Source organism: Sciurus carolinensis, chromosome 9 (genome assembly GCF_902686445.1).
Source record: "Sciurus carolinensis chromosome 9, mSciCar1.2, whole genome shotgun sequence".
Taxonomy (NCBI): domain Eukaryota; kingdom Metazoa; phylum Chordata; class Mammalia; order Rodentia; family Sciuridae; genus Sciurus; species Sciurus carolinensis.
Genome location: NC_062221.1, coordinates 54,108,937 through 54,128,325, shown reverse-complemented (window position 1 = coordinate 54,128,325; position 19,389 = coordinate 54,108,937). Strand labels below are relative to the sequence as shown.

General features: G+C 39.1%; 1 protein-coding gene across 1 annotated transcript in view; it reads left to right on the top strand.

Annotated features, from left to right (window-relative positions):
* Positions 1 to 2,490: 2,490 nt before the first annotated feature.
* Positions 2,491 to 19,389, top strand: part of Parl (presenilin associated rhomboid like) — a 44,297-nt gene continuing 27,398 nt past the window's right edge. Inside the window, exons 1-3 of the mRNA XM_047564332.1 lie at positions 2,491 to 2,649; positions 15,966 to 16,161; positions 16,650 to 16,790. Coding sequence (XP_047420288.1) covers positions 2,525 to 2,649; positions 15,966 to 16,161; positions 16,650 to 16,790 — 462 coding nt within the window. The 5' untranslated portion in view covers positions 2,491 to 2,524. The remainder of the gene's footprint in view (positions 2,650 to 15,965; positions 16,162 to 16,649; positions 16,791 to 19,389) is intronic.

Here is a 19,389-nt window from a genome sequence, read left to right as displayed (position 1 = left end):
TTAATCATCTCACCACCACCTCTCTTTCACTGAAACCTTAGGATTCCATTCCAAGTCCTTGTTACACCAAATTGATGTGGATCAGTCAATATCTAACACTTAGTTTCTGGGTTTCCTCACCTTCAGGGACTTCTAGTTTCTTTCATCTTCAGCCATCAGTCCTATGACCACACCCAAGTTCTTGACAGAACATAGAGAAGGCACTTCTCCACTGAAATTGTGAATTCACAGAACCTTGTCAAGAACTGTGAAGGCCTGATATGTTATCCTCCTTGATACAGGCTAATGGCTTGCTATAGTTTTACTGTACTGGTAAAAAAAAACACAAGAGTCCTGGGACAGAAATTAAGCATAATTTATTACTCATACCAAAAGATTAGCTAGATTATTCAAATTTTTCTGCTGGTTTCTTGAGTCCCAAATCCAATGGGGCACCTGAAAACTCAATGGGTGGAATTAAAGGACAGGAATGCTCAGCTTAGGAACCAGACTCTTTTATAATGGGTAGTACACATGCTCGTGCTCCATGGTGTGATGCTATCTCTTTCTTCCAAGATTAAAAACGAACTTTCCCTTTGCTCTGAAGGAAAGCATTATGTCTACCTTCAATGGCTGTTAGCTGGTTTACTATAAAAATTTAGTATAAAAGAGTAGATTCCCCAAGTTCTTCAAATGGGAGGTAAATCCGTAGCATGTCAACATCTATCTGGGCCACAGCATTGTCAGGGTGGGACTCAAAAAGAACAAGGGCACACATGTAGACATGATGATTATGAGGCTTGCTGAGCAGTGATGATAAAGTCTTTTGTCTTTGACCCAGGAGTCTCCTATCTTTTGCCAGATCCAACCTTTAGCTTTCAAATAAAGTAAAATCAAATACCAGGCTTGTTATCTATGACAAACCAAAAGTGAAATTATTTTAGTTTTTTCAAACAAGTCATGCCTTAGGAAATATCACACATGCTATTCTCTCTGCCCAAAATGTTTCTGCCCTTAACTTGTTGACCTCTGTCAGTTTCTCTGGGAAGCTTTCTCCTACAGCCTCTTATTTCCCCATAACTTAACTGAGTTATATCCGCCTCTTCTGAATCTCACAGAGCCTTGGGTGTGTCTCTGATCATAGCATTTATGACAATCCATTATAATTGCCTATTTATTTACTTGTTTCCTTCTTCCCCAAAACTGTAGGAATTTTGTGATGTCAAAGGTAGTATCTTCTAAATTATATTTCTAAATTTAGCAGATAGTCTGTTACACTGTAGGTGCTAAGTATTTATAGAATGAATGAGGTGTTATAGAAATATGCATAAAGCAGTATAAAAGTACAAAGGAAGAACACTGAAATCAGAGTTGAGGTCTGGGAAAGGTCTTCAGAATTGCTCACATTTAAGTCTGATCTGAAGGACAAGTTGGTTAGGTTGAGAAGCCTGGGAAGAGAAGGGTGTTCAGGTAGTGAGAATGATAGAAGAATGCACAGAAGTGGAAATGGTGCCTTTGAGAAACTGCCAATGATTTAGTATGGCTGCAACTAGGGTCAGAGCAATGGGGAGGCAGGAAATAAACCTGACTGACAGGAAGACAATCTGGATTTTCATTTCATTTCAAGCTCGGACTTCTGGTTAGAGTTACAAAGAACATCCTTCCGTGTATGTCATGACAAAATAACATTAAATGGTAAGAAAGAATTGCCATTTAAGATAACTTGGCTTGGTGGGCTGGGGATGTAGCTAAGCGGTAGAGTGCTTGCCTAGCACACATGAGGTCCTGGGATCAATCTCCAGTACTAAACGGGATAAATAATGCAAACAAATGAAAACTTGGGTTTGTAATGTTGGGTCCTGGGATCAGGTTTTTTTTTTTTTTTTTTTGTGCCTGGGATTGAACCCAGAGGGGTTTTACCACTGAGCCACATCCCCAGCCCTTTAAAAAAAAATTTTTTTTTTTTTTTTTTTTTTTTTTTTTTTTTTTTAATTTTGAGACAGGGTCTTAGGGTCTCGCTGAGTTGCTTAGGGCCTTGCTAAGTTGAGGCTGGCTTTGAACTTGTGATCCTCCTGCCTCAGCCTCTTGAGCCGCTGGGATTACAGGTGAATACCACCATGCCTGACTCGGGGCCCAACTTGGTGACTTTCAGTAAGTCACTTCACTGAGCTCCTGAAGCAGTGATGAGCGTATCTACTTCAAGCAGTTTTGTAAGGATTAAATGTGATAAAGTGCCTTGTACATATCATTACTCAATAACGTTAGTTTTCCCTTTTCTTTTTACCTTCCAGGGCTCATCTTCCTCATCTGCAGATGGGGTGGAGGCCAGGCCGCTCTCCAGGAGTTTCTGAGATCCATGCTTAGCGTGGGAGAACCGCGAATCACCAATCAGGTACGGGTACTTTGGGCCAGTCCCGCCTCCGCTACGCCGCGCGGGGGCGCTCTAGGCCATTCTTCGGCGCTCTATGGTTCTTCCTTCGCCCCGGAAGTAGTTACGCATTTGGGGTTAGTAAGGTCGGGCCATGGTGGGGCAGAGGTTGGGAAGATGGCGTGGCGAGGCTGGGCACAGAGAGGCTGGGGTTGCGGCCAGGCTTGGGCTCCGCCGGGGGTTGGCCACAGCTGCGAGGAGCTCACTGCTGCCCTGGCCGCGCCGCGGCTGCTCGGACGCAGGTAATGGTCTCTCCGGCTTCTAGCATCTGGTTCCTGAACCCTGGCCGCGCATCTTCGGGGGCGGAGGCCATCTGGGGCTTCATATGCTACCTTCAGTTCATCCCTTTCGTACTCGCTTTCTCCTCCTCCCGCTCTCTTCTTTGGCCTTCGTTCCGTTCTAGTTTCTTGGTGTGCGCAGTGACCTGCTCCCCCGTGAGTCCGTGCTCTCCACTTTCCCTTTGGGAGGGACGTGACGGGAAGAGGAGCTAACAGCTGAGGGCTGTTGCGTGCCACACTTAATAATTGAGAGAAAAATATTGAGCCCTGTTTTTAAGTATAGTTGGTAGAATGGTAGAGCTGAGATTTTATATTCCATAAGTCAGGTTATTAAGCCTGTTTCACTACAGCCAATTACCGTCTTTCGCGCTTAGAGAGCTAAGGGAGGACGGAGTCAGAGGAGAACTTCTCTTACTCTTGCAAAGTCCTAAGAGAGACTTTTCTGCTGAATTGAGACAGTGAAGTATTTGGTTTCTAGATGCTTTGGAAGGAAAACCATCCTAACTTGCCGGAGTAGAAGCTATGTGAAGTCTATGGTCTATCAGTAATTGCTGGTTTTGCATTAAAATAAATTCTAAATTGAGATGAGAAATCTCTCAGCAGTCCAAGAGTCTAATGTGTATTGACTTTGAAATTTCATCCAGATTTTTAATCCTCTTAATTTCTGACTTGGTTAGATGGTATCTTAAATCCACCTGATTGACGGATAGCAAGGACCCTGAAGTGTTCATCAACATCTGAGCTATCCAATGGTAAATGATTAAGGTTTTTGTATGATGGAGCTATTCTAATCTTGAGAATTGCCTAGAGGGTTTGCAGAGTATGTCATTTCCCAGGTTTTACCGTAAACCTATAAAATCAGAGTCTTGAGAGGGATGGAAAAAGTGGAAGAACCTGTATTAATTACAAGCACTCCAACTGAACTTTATTAGACATTTGTAAAAAACTTTCATACATTGTATCTTTGCTTGCTGTAACATGGAGCTGAGGAGGTCAGGTGGAGGTAATGAGATTTTAGTGCTCCTGATACTATTGTTTCAATCCCTTCTGAAATCCTATGGTTTGAAGGTTAAGAAAGGTTGACTGACTTAAGAGGCAGTGGGTGAGCGGGCATGGTGGCACATTTGGGCATGGTGGCACATACCGGTAAATCCCAGCTGCTCAGGGAGGCTGAGGCAGGATGATTGAAAGTTCAAAGCCAGCCTTAGCAACTTAGTGAGACCCTGTTTCAAAATAAATAAAAAGGGCTGGGGATGTGGCTCAGTGCTTAAGTGCCCCTGGGTTCCCTGGGTTTTATCCCCAGTACCCCACCCCCCAAAAAAAAGCGCTAAATGTTTTACAAAGAAATGTTTAGGAAGAATCATAACTTGATTAATGAAGAGCCTCCAATAAAAACTGGGTGTAAAGACCATTTAGAACAACAGTGAGCACGAAATGTATTTAACATCTGATGTTTTTTAAACACTTGCTATTTATGTGGAAATTTTGAAAGCGACATTTTTGTGGTTGCATATGAAAATGTGCTTTACGTGAAAATGTGGGTAAGCCTGAAATATTATTTGCTCCGTGTCTCTGGAAGCAGGCACTTAAAGTTTAATAGGGAACATGAATTACCTTTTATATAACCTTTATTAGGACTGTTTTGAGTTCCTCTGGTTCTAAAATCAGTGTGCAGATTTTAGATCTAATCCTTGTGACTCTGATAATGCACCTAAAGAGGGACCAGACATTTGCATTTTACAAGCACTGTAGGTGGTGATACAAGGATCTATGAACTACTATGCAGCAGGCCCAGGGTGCCCACCAACCAAGAATGATTTCTACATTTTTAAAGGGTAAAACAAAAACAGTGATATGTAACAGATTTCAGTAGTCCACAAAGACTAGAACATTTACTATCTGGCCTTTCACAGAAAAAAAACCTCAGACTCTTCAGAAATTTTACCTTTATAAAACTTCTGGCAGTACTTCTGAAAAACATTACTTAGGTTTGAAAGTAGAAATCTCCATAATTTGCCAATTGTAGGGAAGAAAATCGTTGATTGTAGCACCTACACAGGGCTTAATTTTTTAGATTGAGGTGACAGTCTTAAATATGTTTAGGAAGACACTTGACAAATTAGTAAATCAGGTATATTAAGTTTTCTTGCTCAACCCACCATCTATTAATACTCAAGATGTTTTTCACGACTAGGAATATAGCTCATTGGTAGAACGCTTACTTAGCATGTTTGAGTCCCTGGGTTCAATCCCTAGTACTCTTACCAAAAGATTAGCTTTAAGAAAATTAAGGATTCCCTTCCCACCCCAAATATATCTATTTTAAGTGGAATGAATCTGTTTTTTGTGCTTAGGCCATTTCTACTTAGTTTTGTTCATACAGAATTTTAGTAACAGATATTAGCACTGACCCATATGTATATTGAAGTTGCATTATCTTTATCCTCACACTCTTAAAAACAATCACAATGAAACTTACCTCATCATTAAGCCAACAAATATATGGATATGACCTTTTCTATTTAAAAATTATGGGATCATATTAAGAACTGAACCATACCAATTGTGTGGTTACTAGAAATTCAAGAATTCATGAGCTCCAGTTGTAAAGCACCCCTGGGTTCAGTCCCCAGTACAAAAAAGTAGGAACCACTCTTAGTGGGAGTTTCAAATTCACCCTGCTGCAGGCCATTGTTTGTCAACCTCTAATTTAGAAACTTTTTAGAAATGTAGACTTTCAAATTTATCCTGCCCCAGAGAATACTAAATTGGAATGTGAGTTTAATGAGATCCCCAGGCGATTTGTATGTAGACTAACGTTTTCCCCAAGCCCTGGCAGCTCATGAGAATTATCTGGGGACCTTTAAAAAAAAAACCACTGAGGCCCTGGCCTCACTTTTAGAGATTCTAATTTAGTTGATTTAATCTGGAAGCATGATAGTGCCTTTTTTAAAAAAGAGAAATTGTAATGTGTGGTCAACATTGAGAATTATTGCTCCAGACTAAATCTTCAGAATCTTTTTTTTAAATACACATACACACACACACACACACACACACACACACACACACACATATTTAGTTGTAGATGGTCACAATATCTTTATTTATTCATTTTTTTAAAAAATGTGGTTCGGAGGATTGAACCAGTGCCTCACAACTTCAAGGCCAGTGTTCTACCACTGAACTACAGTCCCAGCCCATAAATCTTCAGAATCTTAAGTGCTACTACTGATGTATGAATTAAAAAACATGGCCACAGTATCTCACAGCTCCCTTTGTCCAGAGTAGGGGGCTGATTTCCTTATTCCTTGAAGCTGGGTTGGCCTTCTCACTTGCTTTGACCTGTAGTATTTGGCAGAAATACTCCTGGGGAAGACCTAAAGTCCAGAGGCTCAGGAGGCCTTGGAGCTTTTGCCCTCCTGGGACATTTCTACTGCCATGGCAGTCTAGAAAGGGTTTTCTAGATTACCGAATACTAGGACTGTTAAAAGAGAGAGCCAACTGACAACAGCACTAAGGCTTCAGATAAGGAGTGACACTTTCTTAGATTCTCCAGCTCCATTCAGATGACTGGCTGTTGGAGTGACCCAGGTGAGACCAGCACTGCCCAGCTGAAGACAGCAAACTGGCAGAATCATGAGAAGTAAAAAATTGTGATCCTAAGCCAATACGTTTTAAAGAGTGGTTTGTTATGCAGTATTGAAGCAACTGGGAAAGGTGCTGCCAAATCAGGCTCTGCTGACTAAAGAAAGATCTGTTCTACTTCCACCATTATTTTTGGTGGCAAATTTGATGCCTTACATCTTTTTACTAAACTCAGTTCTGAATTCAAGTAAAATGCCAGTGTGTCTGATTAGCGTCTTGGTTATATCTGGAATCCTCACTACAAGGGAACTTGGGGAATAGTTGTTGACTTTCCACTCTGCACCATGTGAATGCATCCTAGGCAATAGATTTAGTGTGCAACACATAGTGGTGAATTTTATCCAAGTCCCGCATGTCCGACTTAATTTTCTATATCTACATACACGCTTAATAATATGTGTACTGTATCTGATAAGTTCTGAACTTAGCCCTGGGATCAGCTTGTTCAACACTCTTAAGTATCTTCAACTCTATCCTTGTTTCTAATGAGATTCTCAAGGTAAATTTTCTAGGCAAAAGATATGACTTTGCTTCCAGATTCCCACCCTGGTATCTGTGTTTCTTTCCAAATATTGTGCTTCAAAATTTTAAGTGAGTGAGATGTGGAAGAAGTAATCTTTTACTAGACTTGGCTGATTGGTTTAAGCTGTTGGAGATATAAAGAATTCACATACTTTGTATTTCTTGGTATAGTAAGAAAAATGAAAGGAACCACCAGTATTGGGTTATAACTTGTCTCTGTAATAAACATGTTCTTACTCCTTTGTCACACCCTTGTTTTGGTCCAGAGTGGCATTTTGGTTTGATTAGGTCTTTACTTACTAGACCTAAGTTGCTTTGAAATATTTAATAGAAATCGATTGCAAAGGATTAACATCTACCATTTAAAATATCTTATCAGTTGGGATTTCATTTGACTGTAAGTAAACTTATGGTTTGTTTAGATAAGTTATTTAACTATTATGAGATTATTGGAGGTAAGTGACTACTGATTTTGTTCAGTAGCTCAAAAATGTCAAGCTTAGTATAAATCCTTGGGTCTTTCTCTTGGCATTAAAGATAACTGCTCAGCTTAAGGCATTACATCCTTATTCAAGGCAGAAAGAAGGGAGTGTTTGTGTTTGATAGAGACAGACATCAGTGATGGGTCTTTATCAAGTAAGCAAAACCTTTCCAAGAAGTTCCTTAGAAAAAAGTCTCAGCCAGAGTTTTGTGTGATTTGGCCATACCTTGCTTCAAGGGAGGCTGAAAAATTGAAGATACTTATCTTTCCTAGTCACTACAGAACAAGCAGGCAAGGGGAAGAGGATTGGAAATAATTGAGTTTAGCCATTTAACAGTGTTTGCTAACGGATATTCTTTCACAGGACTTAACAGAATTTGAAGGGATTTCAAAGCCATTTAGAACAACATAAGCATTATTTGAATAAGTTCTTAACTTTTTATAATAGATTTCTTTGAAAGGAATATTACTTATTTGAGAATAAATTCTGAATCATATAAACTTTCCAGTGAAATTACTTTATCACCACTCTCCAACCTCACTACATGATTTCTGAGATGAACTGAGTGGACTCAGTGTTGAGGAGAGAGGGATTTCTAGACATGAGATAGCGGATATACCATTTTTGAGTATCATTGCTTCCAAGATAACTCCAGCCTAGATATCCTACAAGCATATTTTTTAATGGTGAAAATATTTTGAGACATAATTTACATATTGTACAATATATAAGTATTAACTTTAGAGCCAGTGAAGTCTGATAAATGTGTACACCTGTGCCACCATTCATCTAAATCAGGGTAAACAACATTTTCATCACCCCAGAAAGTTCTCTCACCCCTTTCTAGTCAAGTTCCACCTACTCCAGGAAACCATTCTGATTTTTAGCACAACATATTGGTTAGTGTGACTGTTCTTCAACTTTATATGCAAATCACAGTCACTTTTTGTGTTTTGTTTGACTTCTTCTGCTCAACATTTTTTTTTTTTTTTTTTTTTTGGTGGGGGAAGAGACCAGGAATTGAAACAACTGAGTCACATATCCAGTCCTTTTTTATTTTTTGAGACAGGGTCTCACTGAGTTGCTTAGTGCCTCACTACGTAGCTGAGGCTGACTTTGAACTTGTGATCCTCCTTCTTCAGTTTCTCTAGCTGCTGGAATTACAGGTGTGTGCCACTGTGCCTGGCTTGCTTGATGTTTTTGAGAGTTATCCATGATGCATGATCATCAGGTGAAGTTTTTCTTTTAGCCAAGTGTAGTACTTCTTTTTATGAATCTATCACAGATTATCCAATCCCTTGATAGAAATGTGAGTTCCAGTTTTTAGCAATAAGAAGCCTCCATGACCTCAGCATCTTCCAGTCTCTCATTTTGAAGCTGTCAGTTTTCCTTATCTTAGTAAATAGTACCACCTTCCTTTCAGTTATTCAAAGTAAAAACTAACAGCCTTTTTTTGTGTATGTGAGAGACAGAGAGACACACCAACCCCCACCCCCATTGCACCCAGGGCCCCATGCATGTGAGGCAAGTGTTTTACCCCGATCTACATCCCAGACCTAACTATCTTTTTTTTTTTTTTTTTTTTTGATGGGGGGCGGTATAGTGGGGATTGAATTCCAGGGTACTTGACCACTGAGCCACATTCCCAGCCCTATTATTTTCTTTAGAGATAGGGTCTCACCGAGTTGCTTAGGGCCTCATGTTAGCCAGATGTTAGGGGCAGTTTTGGTTCATCGATAACTCCCAGAAAAACACTCCACAGACACAGGTCCCACACGAGGAACTTTATTTTATACAGACAATTCGCGCCTGCTAGGGGAAAAGGGGAAAGGAAAAGAAGAAAATGGTGTAGGGTTTCTCCTCAGATATCGGAATTTCGCGGGCTGGGAGGAACCAATCATGGAGGAGAATTATTACAGACTGACTGATGGACCAATGACATATTAGAATGTAATGTGGGAGGCAGGAAGATTATGGCAAGCCGGAAATTCCTGTAACGGGAGAGGCGGGTGTAACGCAGGTTGACAGGTGGTTGGGAGGCTGGATTCCTTACACCTCACTAAGTTGCTAAGGTTGGCTTTGAACTCAGTATCCTCCTGTCTTAGCCTCTGGAGCTACTGGGATTACAGGTATGCACCACTGTGCCTGGCCCTATCGTTTTTATCTTCTTTTTTTAAAAACTTGGTTTATTAGGAGCTATGCTTGGTAGTAAAGATACAGTGACTACAACACTGTAATCTAGTGGAGGCAGGTGAGTGATTTGGATAGAGTAAAGCGACTTAGAACTCAGGAAGGGCATATGAGAGATTCATGTAGCTTGGGGGAGTTAAGGAAGGCTTCCTGGAGGAGGTCATATTTTGAAGGACACAAAAAAGTTGACTGAACAAAGGGAAGTTGGTACTAGAATGAGGAAGTGGCGTTGTCATAGGTGAGAGCAAGGCAGATGAAGGGAGTGGCAAAGAATTCAGTGTAATAGGAGTGGAGAGGTTTGGGGTGATAAAGAATTGCTGAAAGGAGGGGGAACATTTAAGGGATGTGTGCTGAAAAAGTATTGGGTATTTTTTAATTTTTTTGTCAGTCATTTCATCACATTTATTATGAGTTGCAGTAGAGATTTAAAGCAGGGGAACATTATATTACATGTGTGCATAATACAACATGAAGGATGAATTTGGAATGGGGAACACTGAAAGTGAGATTAGCTGGGAAGTGGTAGCATATTCTAGACAGAAGTGGTGGGCTAAGGAGTTGTATTGGAATTAGGGAGAGATTTTTAGTCCTGTGAGAAGGCATTTGAGGAACTATTGAATGAGGAACAGTAATGTGAAGAAAGAACATGGGACATGTTAAAAAGTGTGGAAGTTAAGTAAGCTGTTGGTATACTCTGGGCACAAAATAAGGGACGACTTGGAATGCAAAGCATTTTTATTTGATGGAGTTGATTTTTAATTGGATGTTGTTTTAGTCACCTTTTTCATCATCGTGACCAGAACAATTGTAGAGGAAAAGTTTATTTAAGGGCTCACAATTTCAGAGACCTCAGCCCATGGACAGCTGGCTCCGTTCCTTGGGGCTCAAGGTGAGGCAGGACATCATGGCCGAGGAGTGTGGCTGAGGGAAGCAACTCACATGGTGATCAGAGAGCTGAGAGAGTCTCCATTCTCCACATACAAAATGTATACTCCATAGCCATGCCCCAATTCCCACCTCCTCCAGCCACACCTCACCTGCCTCCAGTTACCACTCAGTTAATCCCATCAGTGATTAATTCACTAATTAGGTTAAGGTTATAACTCAATCATTTCTCCTCCAAACCTTCTTGCATTGTCTCACATGTGAGCTTTTGGAGACACCTCACATCCGAACCATAACAGATGTTAAGAATAAAGGAGTGGCGCTGAGGATATAGCTCAGTTGGTAGACCCTTGCCTCGCATGCACTGAGGCCCTGGGTTCAATTGCTGGCACCATGCACACACACACAAAAATAATAAAAAAGAATAAAGGAGTGAGGGCTGGGGTTGTGACTCAGTGGTGGAGCACTTGCCTGGCTGTGAGAGGCCCTGGGTTCAATTCTTGGCACTGCATATAAATAAATAAAGGTCCATTGACAAAAAAATTTTTTAAAAAAGAATAAAATGACAGATTTGAAAGATAAGTCAGAAAATGGAACTGTTTGTAGAAGCCAATGAATTAGTTTCCTTGTGACTATATTGGTTTTAAAATAATGGGAGTGCTGTGTAGAGCTGGCCAGCTCACCCTCCCCTGCCAATGGGGATGGGTGGGTGGACTGGCTGCGCTGAGGAGGTGGGGAGGGGAGGGACTTTTGTGAAACTTCTTCTGTCCGCCACTGCTTGTGGAAGAGCTCTCCTGCAGGCAGTCCTTCCTGGCCTCCTTCCGGTTCCACAGGATCAGACCAGATGCCAGAAGTGGGTAGAGAATTGTAGGAGAGCTGACATGGAAGATGAAACACCTGATCAGCTAAATAAAATTATCAGTTATGTACCAAAACACTTTGAGACCTCTGTGGTCTATAGAATTTTGCATTTTACAAAGGTATGAGAAAACTAAAGAATGATTGGTTTTATTTTTTTTTTCTTAAAATTGAAGCAGATACTTGTGAAGTCTTTGGGAGAGTCCTTATAGAAAGGTTTTTAGAGATAATGCAATACCAACAATATTTGATCTTACCAGTTTGGGCAATTCACATAGTAAACACAGAAAACAATAAAAGAATTGAATGATGATGAAATCAGGACACTGAAAAAAAAATTGATGAAACTTCTGAACAGGAACAAAAACAAACAATAGCAATGCTCAGAATGCCACTGCCGAAGGGGATGATGAGCAGGATGAAGACCTTTTACCTTTAGGCCTTGAAGAGAAGTTCAACAATTTATTTGAAATTGAATTTGAAACAATTTATTTGAATTTATTTGAAATTTTTTAATTCTTATGGGAATACAAACCATACCTCTGAATGGGCATGAGGCTGATGAACTCCCAGAAGGTCTCTTCACTCCTGAGAACTTTTAGCCACTGCAGCAGTGCCAGATAAATTCTAGTGAAGAGGTCCTGAGAAAGCACTTTGAGACCACGGTGGTTAACACATTGTTCTGTTCCAAAATAGCAGAAACAGAGGCTAGAGATCTGTGAGCAGCATTTGGGGAGAAATCCTCAGGAGTATTTTCCATTGAGCTGTGGATACAACCAGGGACGAGCACCTTCCCATGTTGGTGAGGTTTGTAGATGAATCTCATAACTTGAGAGAGGTATTTGTGGGCTTCCTGCCATGTGAAGCTGATGCAGAAATTTTGGCTGTGAAATTTCACACTACGATAACTGAGAAATGGGGACTAAATCTGGAGTATTGTCATGACCAGGCTTACATTGTGTCTAGTGGGTTCTATTCCAAAATGAAAGTTATTGCTTCACTTTTAGAGAAATATTCCCAAGCTGTCTACACACTCTGCTCTTCCTATGCCTTAAACATGTGTTTGGCAAAATCAGTGCCTGTGATGGGGGTATCTGTTGCATCAGGAATAATTGAGGAAGTTCTTTTTTCCATCCAACTGCTTTTAGAACTTGACAGTATAATTTTTTTTTTCCCCCTAGAATAGTGAGGAAACTGGTAAAGAACTGAAGGAAATTTGCCATTCTCAGTGGACAGGCAGGCATGATGCTTTTGAAATTTTATTTTATTTTTGGGGGGGTACTGGGGATTGAATCCAGGGATGCTTAACCCCTAAGTGACATCCCCAGCACTTTTTATATTTTTATTTAGAGATGGGGTCTCTCTGAGTTGCTGAGGCTGGCTTGAACTTGCAATCCTCCTGCCTCAGCCTCCCAAGCCACTGGGATTACAGGTGTGTGTCACTGCACCTAGCTCTTTTTTATTTTAATAGACCGCCTGTAAGTGCTTATGTTTAGATAGTATATATGTAGTAACACAGCTATTAGATGGAATAACTGTATAGCTGCCTGAGCATTTATACTCTGTTGTGCGGTAACAGATTTTGATTTCATGGTTACCATCTGCTGTTTTAAAAAAATGTTTTATCTTTTACAAGAGCCTTTGGGGGAAAATCTCCAGGGACAAACTTCTGATATCTTCTTTGCTGCCACCTTGAATACAGTGCTACATTGATGCAAGGAAGTCATGAAAAATGTTGAAGTTTATCATGAGTTTTGGTTTGAGGAAGCAACAAATTTGGCAACCAAATGATACTTAAATGAAACTCCCTGGGAAATTTTGTAGGGCTTGGCAAAGTAATTTGGAATCTTAACTAACCTCTGAAAGTTACTATAAAGAAACTGTAACTGTTTCAACAGTGGAGCACATCATTCAGGAACTTAAAGATATATTTTCAGAACAGTGCCCTTATCTCTGGTACCCTCAGTCATGGGACAGCTTAAATTCAGTATATCAGAGGAGCATCATGCTGACATATACAGAAATGACTTGCCTTATCTTGACACACTCTTCAGTCAAACTTCAGTGTTGGAGAATCAAATGGAAAGACAGAGGGAAAGATATAGAGCTTCCATCCACTATTTATGAAGCCCTCCGTCTGTCTGATGTCATGTTCCTTCCTCATGCATATGCCTTGCTGAAAGTCCTGTGTATTCTTGTGATGAAGCTTGAGAATGAGCACTATGAAAATGGACAAAAGCATCTCAAAGCATACTTGAATACTTTGACAGATCAAAAATCAACTTGACTTTGCCTAACATAAATTTTGATATAAAATAGGATGTGAATTTGATGGTAGACACACATCAAACTATATACAACAAAGTCAGAACTTCCTGTAGATAATTCAGAAAACTTGATAATACCTAAGAGACTTTTAACATGAACTTTCTCTTGTATTTGATATTTGGAAGAAAAGTGTATGTAGGCTGTTTAATCACTGAATATCTTTGCCTACAGGCCTCCCCTGAATCCTTTAGCCATTGGTATTCTCTCAGTATACGTGGCACCTGTTTGAACTGGCATGCTCTGGACTTGTCTGTTCTTCCAGAAGATAGCATTGGAAGTACCATACTTTACTTCTGCATGACCTCTGCTAGTGGCACTCTGAAATTGTTTTAGTTAAGTCTTTGATACAACATTTATTGTTGTCATGGATGTAGTTGTCAGGTTTTTTTTTTTTTTTTTTTTTTTTTTTTTTTTTGGTACTGGGGATGAACTCAGGGGCACTCGACCTCTGAGCCACATCCCCAGCCCTCTTTTGTATTTTATTTAGAGACAGGATCTCACTGAGTTGCTTAGTGCCTCACTTTTGCTGAGGCTGGCTTTGAATTCACTATCCTCCTGCTTCATTCAGCCTCCCGAGCTTTTGGGATTACAGGCATGTGCCCCCTCACCTGGCTAGGTATTATCAATTTTGAAGAAAGAAATTTTGAGGAGGTATGGGTGCAAATGCATCTTATGAAATATTACATCAAAGCCTAGGATTGACCTTTGACTCTTAGGAGTTTTAAAGGTGTTAAAAATCTGTAATGGACAGTTAAAGGAATTAGGAGAGAGGTTTGTTGGCTCACTAAAGATTTTGGTGTAGATTTTGTCTTTATCAAATGAACTGAAAGGAACAAGTTATAGTTAAAATCTGAGGGGAAGAGCCTGCCTTTATTGCTGCACATCTGGTTGTTGCTGTTTACATTCTTTTTTGGAGCCTACATATTCATAAGCTTTAGCCGGTAAATGTTTAACATTTCTACTTTGTGAACAAGACGGAATCAGAGGCTATCAGTATGGGCAATTGACTTGTCTGTTTTCTTGTATCTTTTTCCATGACTGTATTTACTGTCTTGTCTTGTTTATAAGCAAAACCTGAAAAATCTACAAAATAAATAAATGCTTTGCAGTGTATCTACAAGTAATACAGAAAATATTGCTGTTATTTTTAAAATATTCTTTAGTTGTTGATAGAACTGTATTTTATTTATATGCGAGCTGAGAATTGAATCCAGTGCCTCACATATGCTAGGCAAGCACTCTACCACTGAGCTGCAACCCTAGCCTCCATTGCGGTTATTTTTGTTGAAGAAAATAGATTATTTCAATTTAAATATGAATTTTGTTTTAAGAAAATGAAGTAATGGAAGCATATGCAAGGAGAAATGTTCACTATGTAGTTGGAAATACATGATTAGAAAACTGAGGTCAGGACTAAAGAACTATATTTGAATTATTTACTCATTTAAGTCACAAAAATGAATTTATTCTTTTATTCAACCAAATGCAAGTATCTTGTTTCAGAGGCTGTGTTCCAAAAAATGAAAAGACCTGTTTAATCCATGTTTTGTAGGAGCTTTGAGTCTAGTAGGACTACAGTAAGTTCAGGGTACACTGAGAACAAACAGGAATGGGTCTTGACTTTGTGGACCTGGGAAAATTGCAGTTCCATAAAAGGTGTTTTGTGAACTTATGTGGATTGAATTTGAGTGGAATAAAGAAATCATTGGAGCCTTTAAACATATCTATCTTTAATGGGTAGAAGAAAAAGGGCAACTATGTTAATGATACATTTGGAGACTAGAAAATATAGTCTCGCAGTAGCTAGACTGGGAGACATAAGGGTAGTGTTATGTTTTGAGTAGGCCAAGCTATAAAGACTCAACAATATCTCTTACAAATAGATTTGGTGAGTGTCCCCAAAACATTGAGATAGGGAAGAGGTGGGAGGAATCTTATCAATTTATAATGGTCAGTACTTGTCAAAGGAAATAGTTATTTGAATATGGACTGGATGTAAGGATAATACACTTAAATGTTCTTGAAATTAACCAAAACTTCAAACAAAATAAAGCCATTGCATGCTGACTGAAAATAAGATTTCTCTAGCATTTTACAAGACTACAGATTTGTGGAGAATGTATATAAATTATTTTGTTGATTGATAGAAGTACCCTCTGAAGTTGTTGCTGTTTTTTGTGTCTTTTCTAGTCCAGAAAAGTTAAATGTTGTGATTTTGATTTCTACCTGGGTTAGGAGTCCTGGCTCTTATTGGACAGTGGAGTGATTCTGAACTGAGATGGTAATGATGCAGGCCAAGTAGAGGCTCGTAGAGGTTGGTGTTTGCAAGATCCCACTCTGTTTCTAATCCGATATTTCCCCCCACAGGTTTAACTTCTTTATTCAGCAAAAATGTGGATTCAGAAAAGCTCCTCGGAAGGTTGAACCTCGAAGATCAGACACAGGATCAAGTGGCGAAGCATACAAGAGAAGTGCTTTGATCCCTCCAGTAGAAGAAACAGTCTTTTATCCTTCTCCCTATCCTATAAGGACTCTCATAAAACCTTTTTTTTTTACTGTTGGGGTAAGAGTTCATGTCACTGGAAGTTACCTAGCTTGCTTTTGGTGTTATGTTCAAGTACTGTCGATTTGGTTGGGTTCCTTTAGAGTAAGAACAGATTGTGAGGAGGAGGGGGGCATCAAAAGGATCTGGGTAGCTGGGCTCATGAATTCTGATTATAGAATGGATTTAATAATTGCTCTTAGGATCTGGCCCAGCATATAAGCCTTGGAGAAGAAATTTATGGGCCTTCCTATTTGGTATAGCATTACAAGAAATACTGTGTAGGTCTTTTGAATTTCTTTTGGAGATTTGTTGCTGGAAACAGGCCTCAGGGTCCTATGAAGTTAATAAAATGGAAAACAAAATGTTTTTGTCACCTAGTGGTTTTTACTGTGCTAGGTGTTCCTTTACTGATTTGTAAAAGCAACGAAAATCAAGTATTGTCCTTGGAATTATATAGAGACCTATTTCCCTATTAGTTATTTTGTAATACATTTAATTTTATATAGTTTACAGGCTGTGCATTTGGATCAGCTGCTATTTGGCAATATGAATCACTGAAGTCCAGGGTCCAGAGTTATTTTGATGGTATAAAAGCTGATTGGTTGGATAGCATAAGACCACAAAAAGAAGGAGACCTCAGAAAGGAGGTAAAGATAAACATTGCTTTCTTTGTTCTAGTTAACCACAATTTTTGAAGTCTGGTTATTTATGAAGTACTTTTAGTTAATGGTTACATTCCATCCATAGATTTGAAGACAGTGTACTTAGCATTCTTCTTTAGAGTCCTGTCTCAGTAAGTATTTATTAATGTGTTGTATGTCTGGCAGTGTTGTACTTGACAGTGTTCCAAGAATTATTTTTCCTCTACCCACATGCATCAAAATCACCACAGATAGTTGTTAAAAATTAACATATTGGGGCTCCATTCCAGCCCTACTACAGTATAAGGCCCATTGTTTTACTTGTGTCACCTTGCTGGATGATTTCAGAATCAGAGTTGTTCAAAATATACATGCTTAGGGGTAGAGCCACCAAGTGGATTCTGAAGAGCTTTCTCAGTGGCATGATTTTTATATAACTTTGGTAAATCCTCACTGAGTGTTTCTGACTATACTTGGGATGGGCTATAAGAAAGAGGTACAACAATATAACTTACAGATTTCCTTTTTTTTTTTTTTTTTTGGTGTCAGGGATTGAACTCAGGGGCACTTGACCCCTGAGCCACATCCCTAGCCCCATTTTGTATTTTGTTTAGAGACAGGGTATCACTGAGTTGTGTAGCATCTCGCTTTTGTTGAGTCTAGCTTTGAACTCTTAATCCTCCTGCCTCAGCCTCCTGAGCCGCTGAGATTTCATGCGTGCACCACTGTGCCTGGCCTCCATTTATTTTTTAACATGCACACTGGTAGCCCTTTGTCCTTTGAAGGACTTCTTTCCTTTTTTTTTTTTTTTTTTTTTTTTTTGCAGTACTGGGGATTGAACATGGGCACTTTACCACTGAACTACATCCCAAGTCCTTTTTATTTTGGTTTTTAAAATTTGAGGCAATCTGATACTGGTTGACGAGAGCCTGACAAGAAAATCTTGAATTTTCTTTTTACTAACGCCAGTTTGAGGCTTCTATATATAGGGAGAAGGATCCATTCCTCTTTGTTTTCCCATAGGTACAAGAAGCATGATCCCTGTCTATTTCAGAGAGACTTTATGGCAGAACAGTAATAATATTTGCAGGTGAAAACAATAGCACATTTTTATTCAGTATAATATTTGAGAGGATTGTAAAACAGACCTGTTTCATTACCCTGAATCAATTCAAAAGCTACAGGTTTCCAGCATGTCTCTGCTGTGAAGTTTTAATATCCAAATGTACTCAAATATTTCTTTAAAATGGTGAAAAATAGCATAAGCAATATATATATATTTACTAATGCCAGTTTGAGGCTTCTATATATCATATATATATATATATATATATATATATATATATATATATATATATGATATATATATCAGTCCAAAATAGATTTTTGTAATAGCTAAATGACCGGTTATGATACATCAAATTCATGACATGTAAGGAAAACTATAACAGTACATAATTAAGATGGAAAATAAAAGTTTTAGACAGCCTGGGCAACAAAACAGGATTCTGGGACCCCATTCACATCACTACATATGCAGTGAATAGAATCTGGGAGTTAATGCACAATTTATTATAATTACAGAAATGGAATCACATAATACTGAACAGTAATTTTTTTTATCTGGAGTTTCTTTCCATAGCAAAGTCTAGTTCAATTTCATAGTTAGAATGTGTTTTTTTTATTTAAAAACTTTAATCATGGAAAATTGCAAGTAGATACAAAAGTAAAAGAGTTTTATGTACCAATGTTGTCTTTATGTACCAATGTTGTCCAGCTTCAGTGGTTACCAACAAGGGCCACTTTTGTTTTGCATGTATTTCCCTTTCATTTCTTGTCCCTTGCCATTACATTTTTTCATTCATTTTGCAGTACTGAGATTGAGTGCATGGAAGCGCTAATACTGAACTACCTTCCCAGTTCTTTTTATTTTTTATTTTGAGACAGGGTCTTGCTAGGTTTTGAAGAGGGTCCTCAGACTTGGGATCTTTCTGCCTTAGTCACCATGCATCACTGTACCTGGCAAGTCCTAGGCCTATTTCGACCATAAAAATTTCAGTGTATATCCTTAAAAATTTAGGATTCTCCTTTTTTCTGAACCTCAATGCCATTATATCTTAAAAAAATAGCAATTTTGCTACAAAATAGTCTCAATTTTATTTTATTTTATTTTTTGAGACTGGATCTCTATGTATGTTTCAGGCTGGCCTCAAGTGTTCCTCTTTCCTCAGCCTCCTGAGTAGCTTGGACTCCAGGCCCACCACCATGCCTACAAAATCAGATTTTTGTTTTGTTTTGTTTTCCATCTAGGGATGGAACCCAAGGGCACTTTACCACTGGATCACATTCCCAGACCTTTTTATTTTATTTTTTATTTTAAGGCAGGGTCTCAGTTAAGTTGCTGATGGTCTCAGTGAATTGTCCTTGAACTTGTGATCCTCTTGCCTCAACCTCCTGAATCTCTGGAATTATAGGCATGTATCATGGTGCTTAGCCTATTTCAAAACTCAATAGGCCCTTGGTGAATAATCACTTAGTACCTGTCTATAACTGATAGTGTAGCTAGTTGCTTCACATTATTGATATTTCTCATTGCAACACTGCT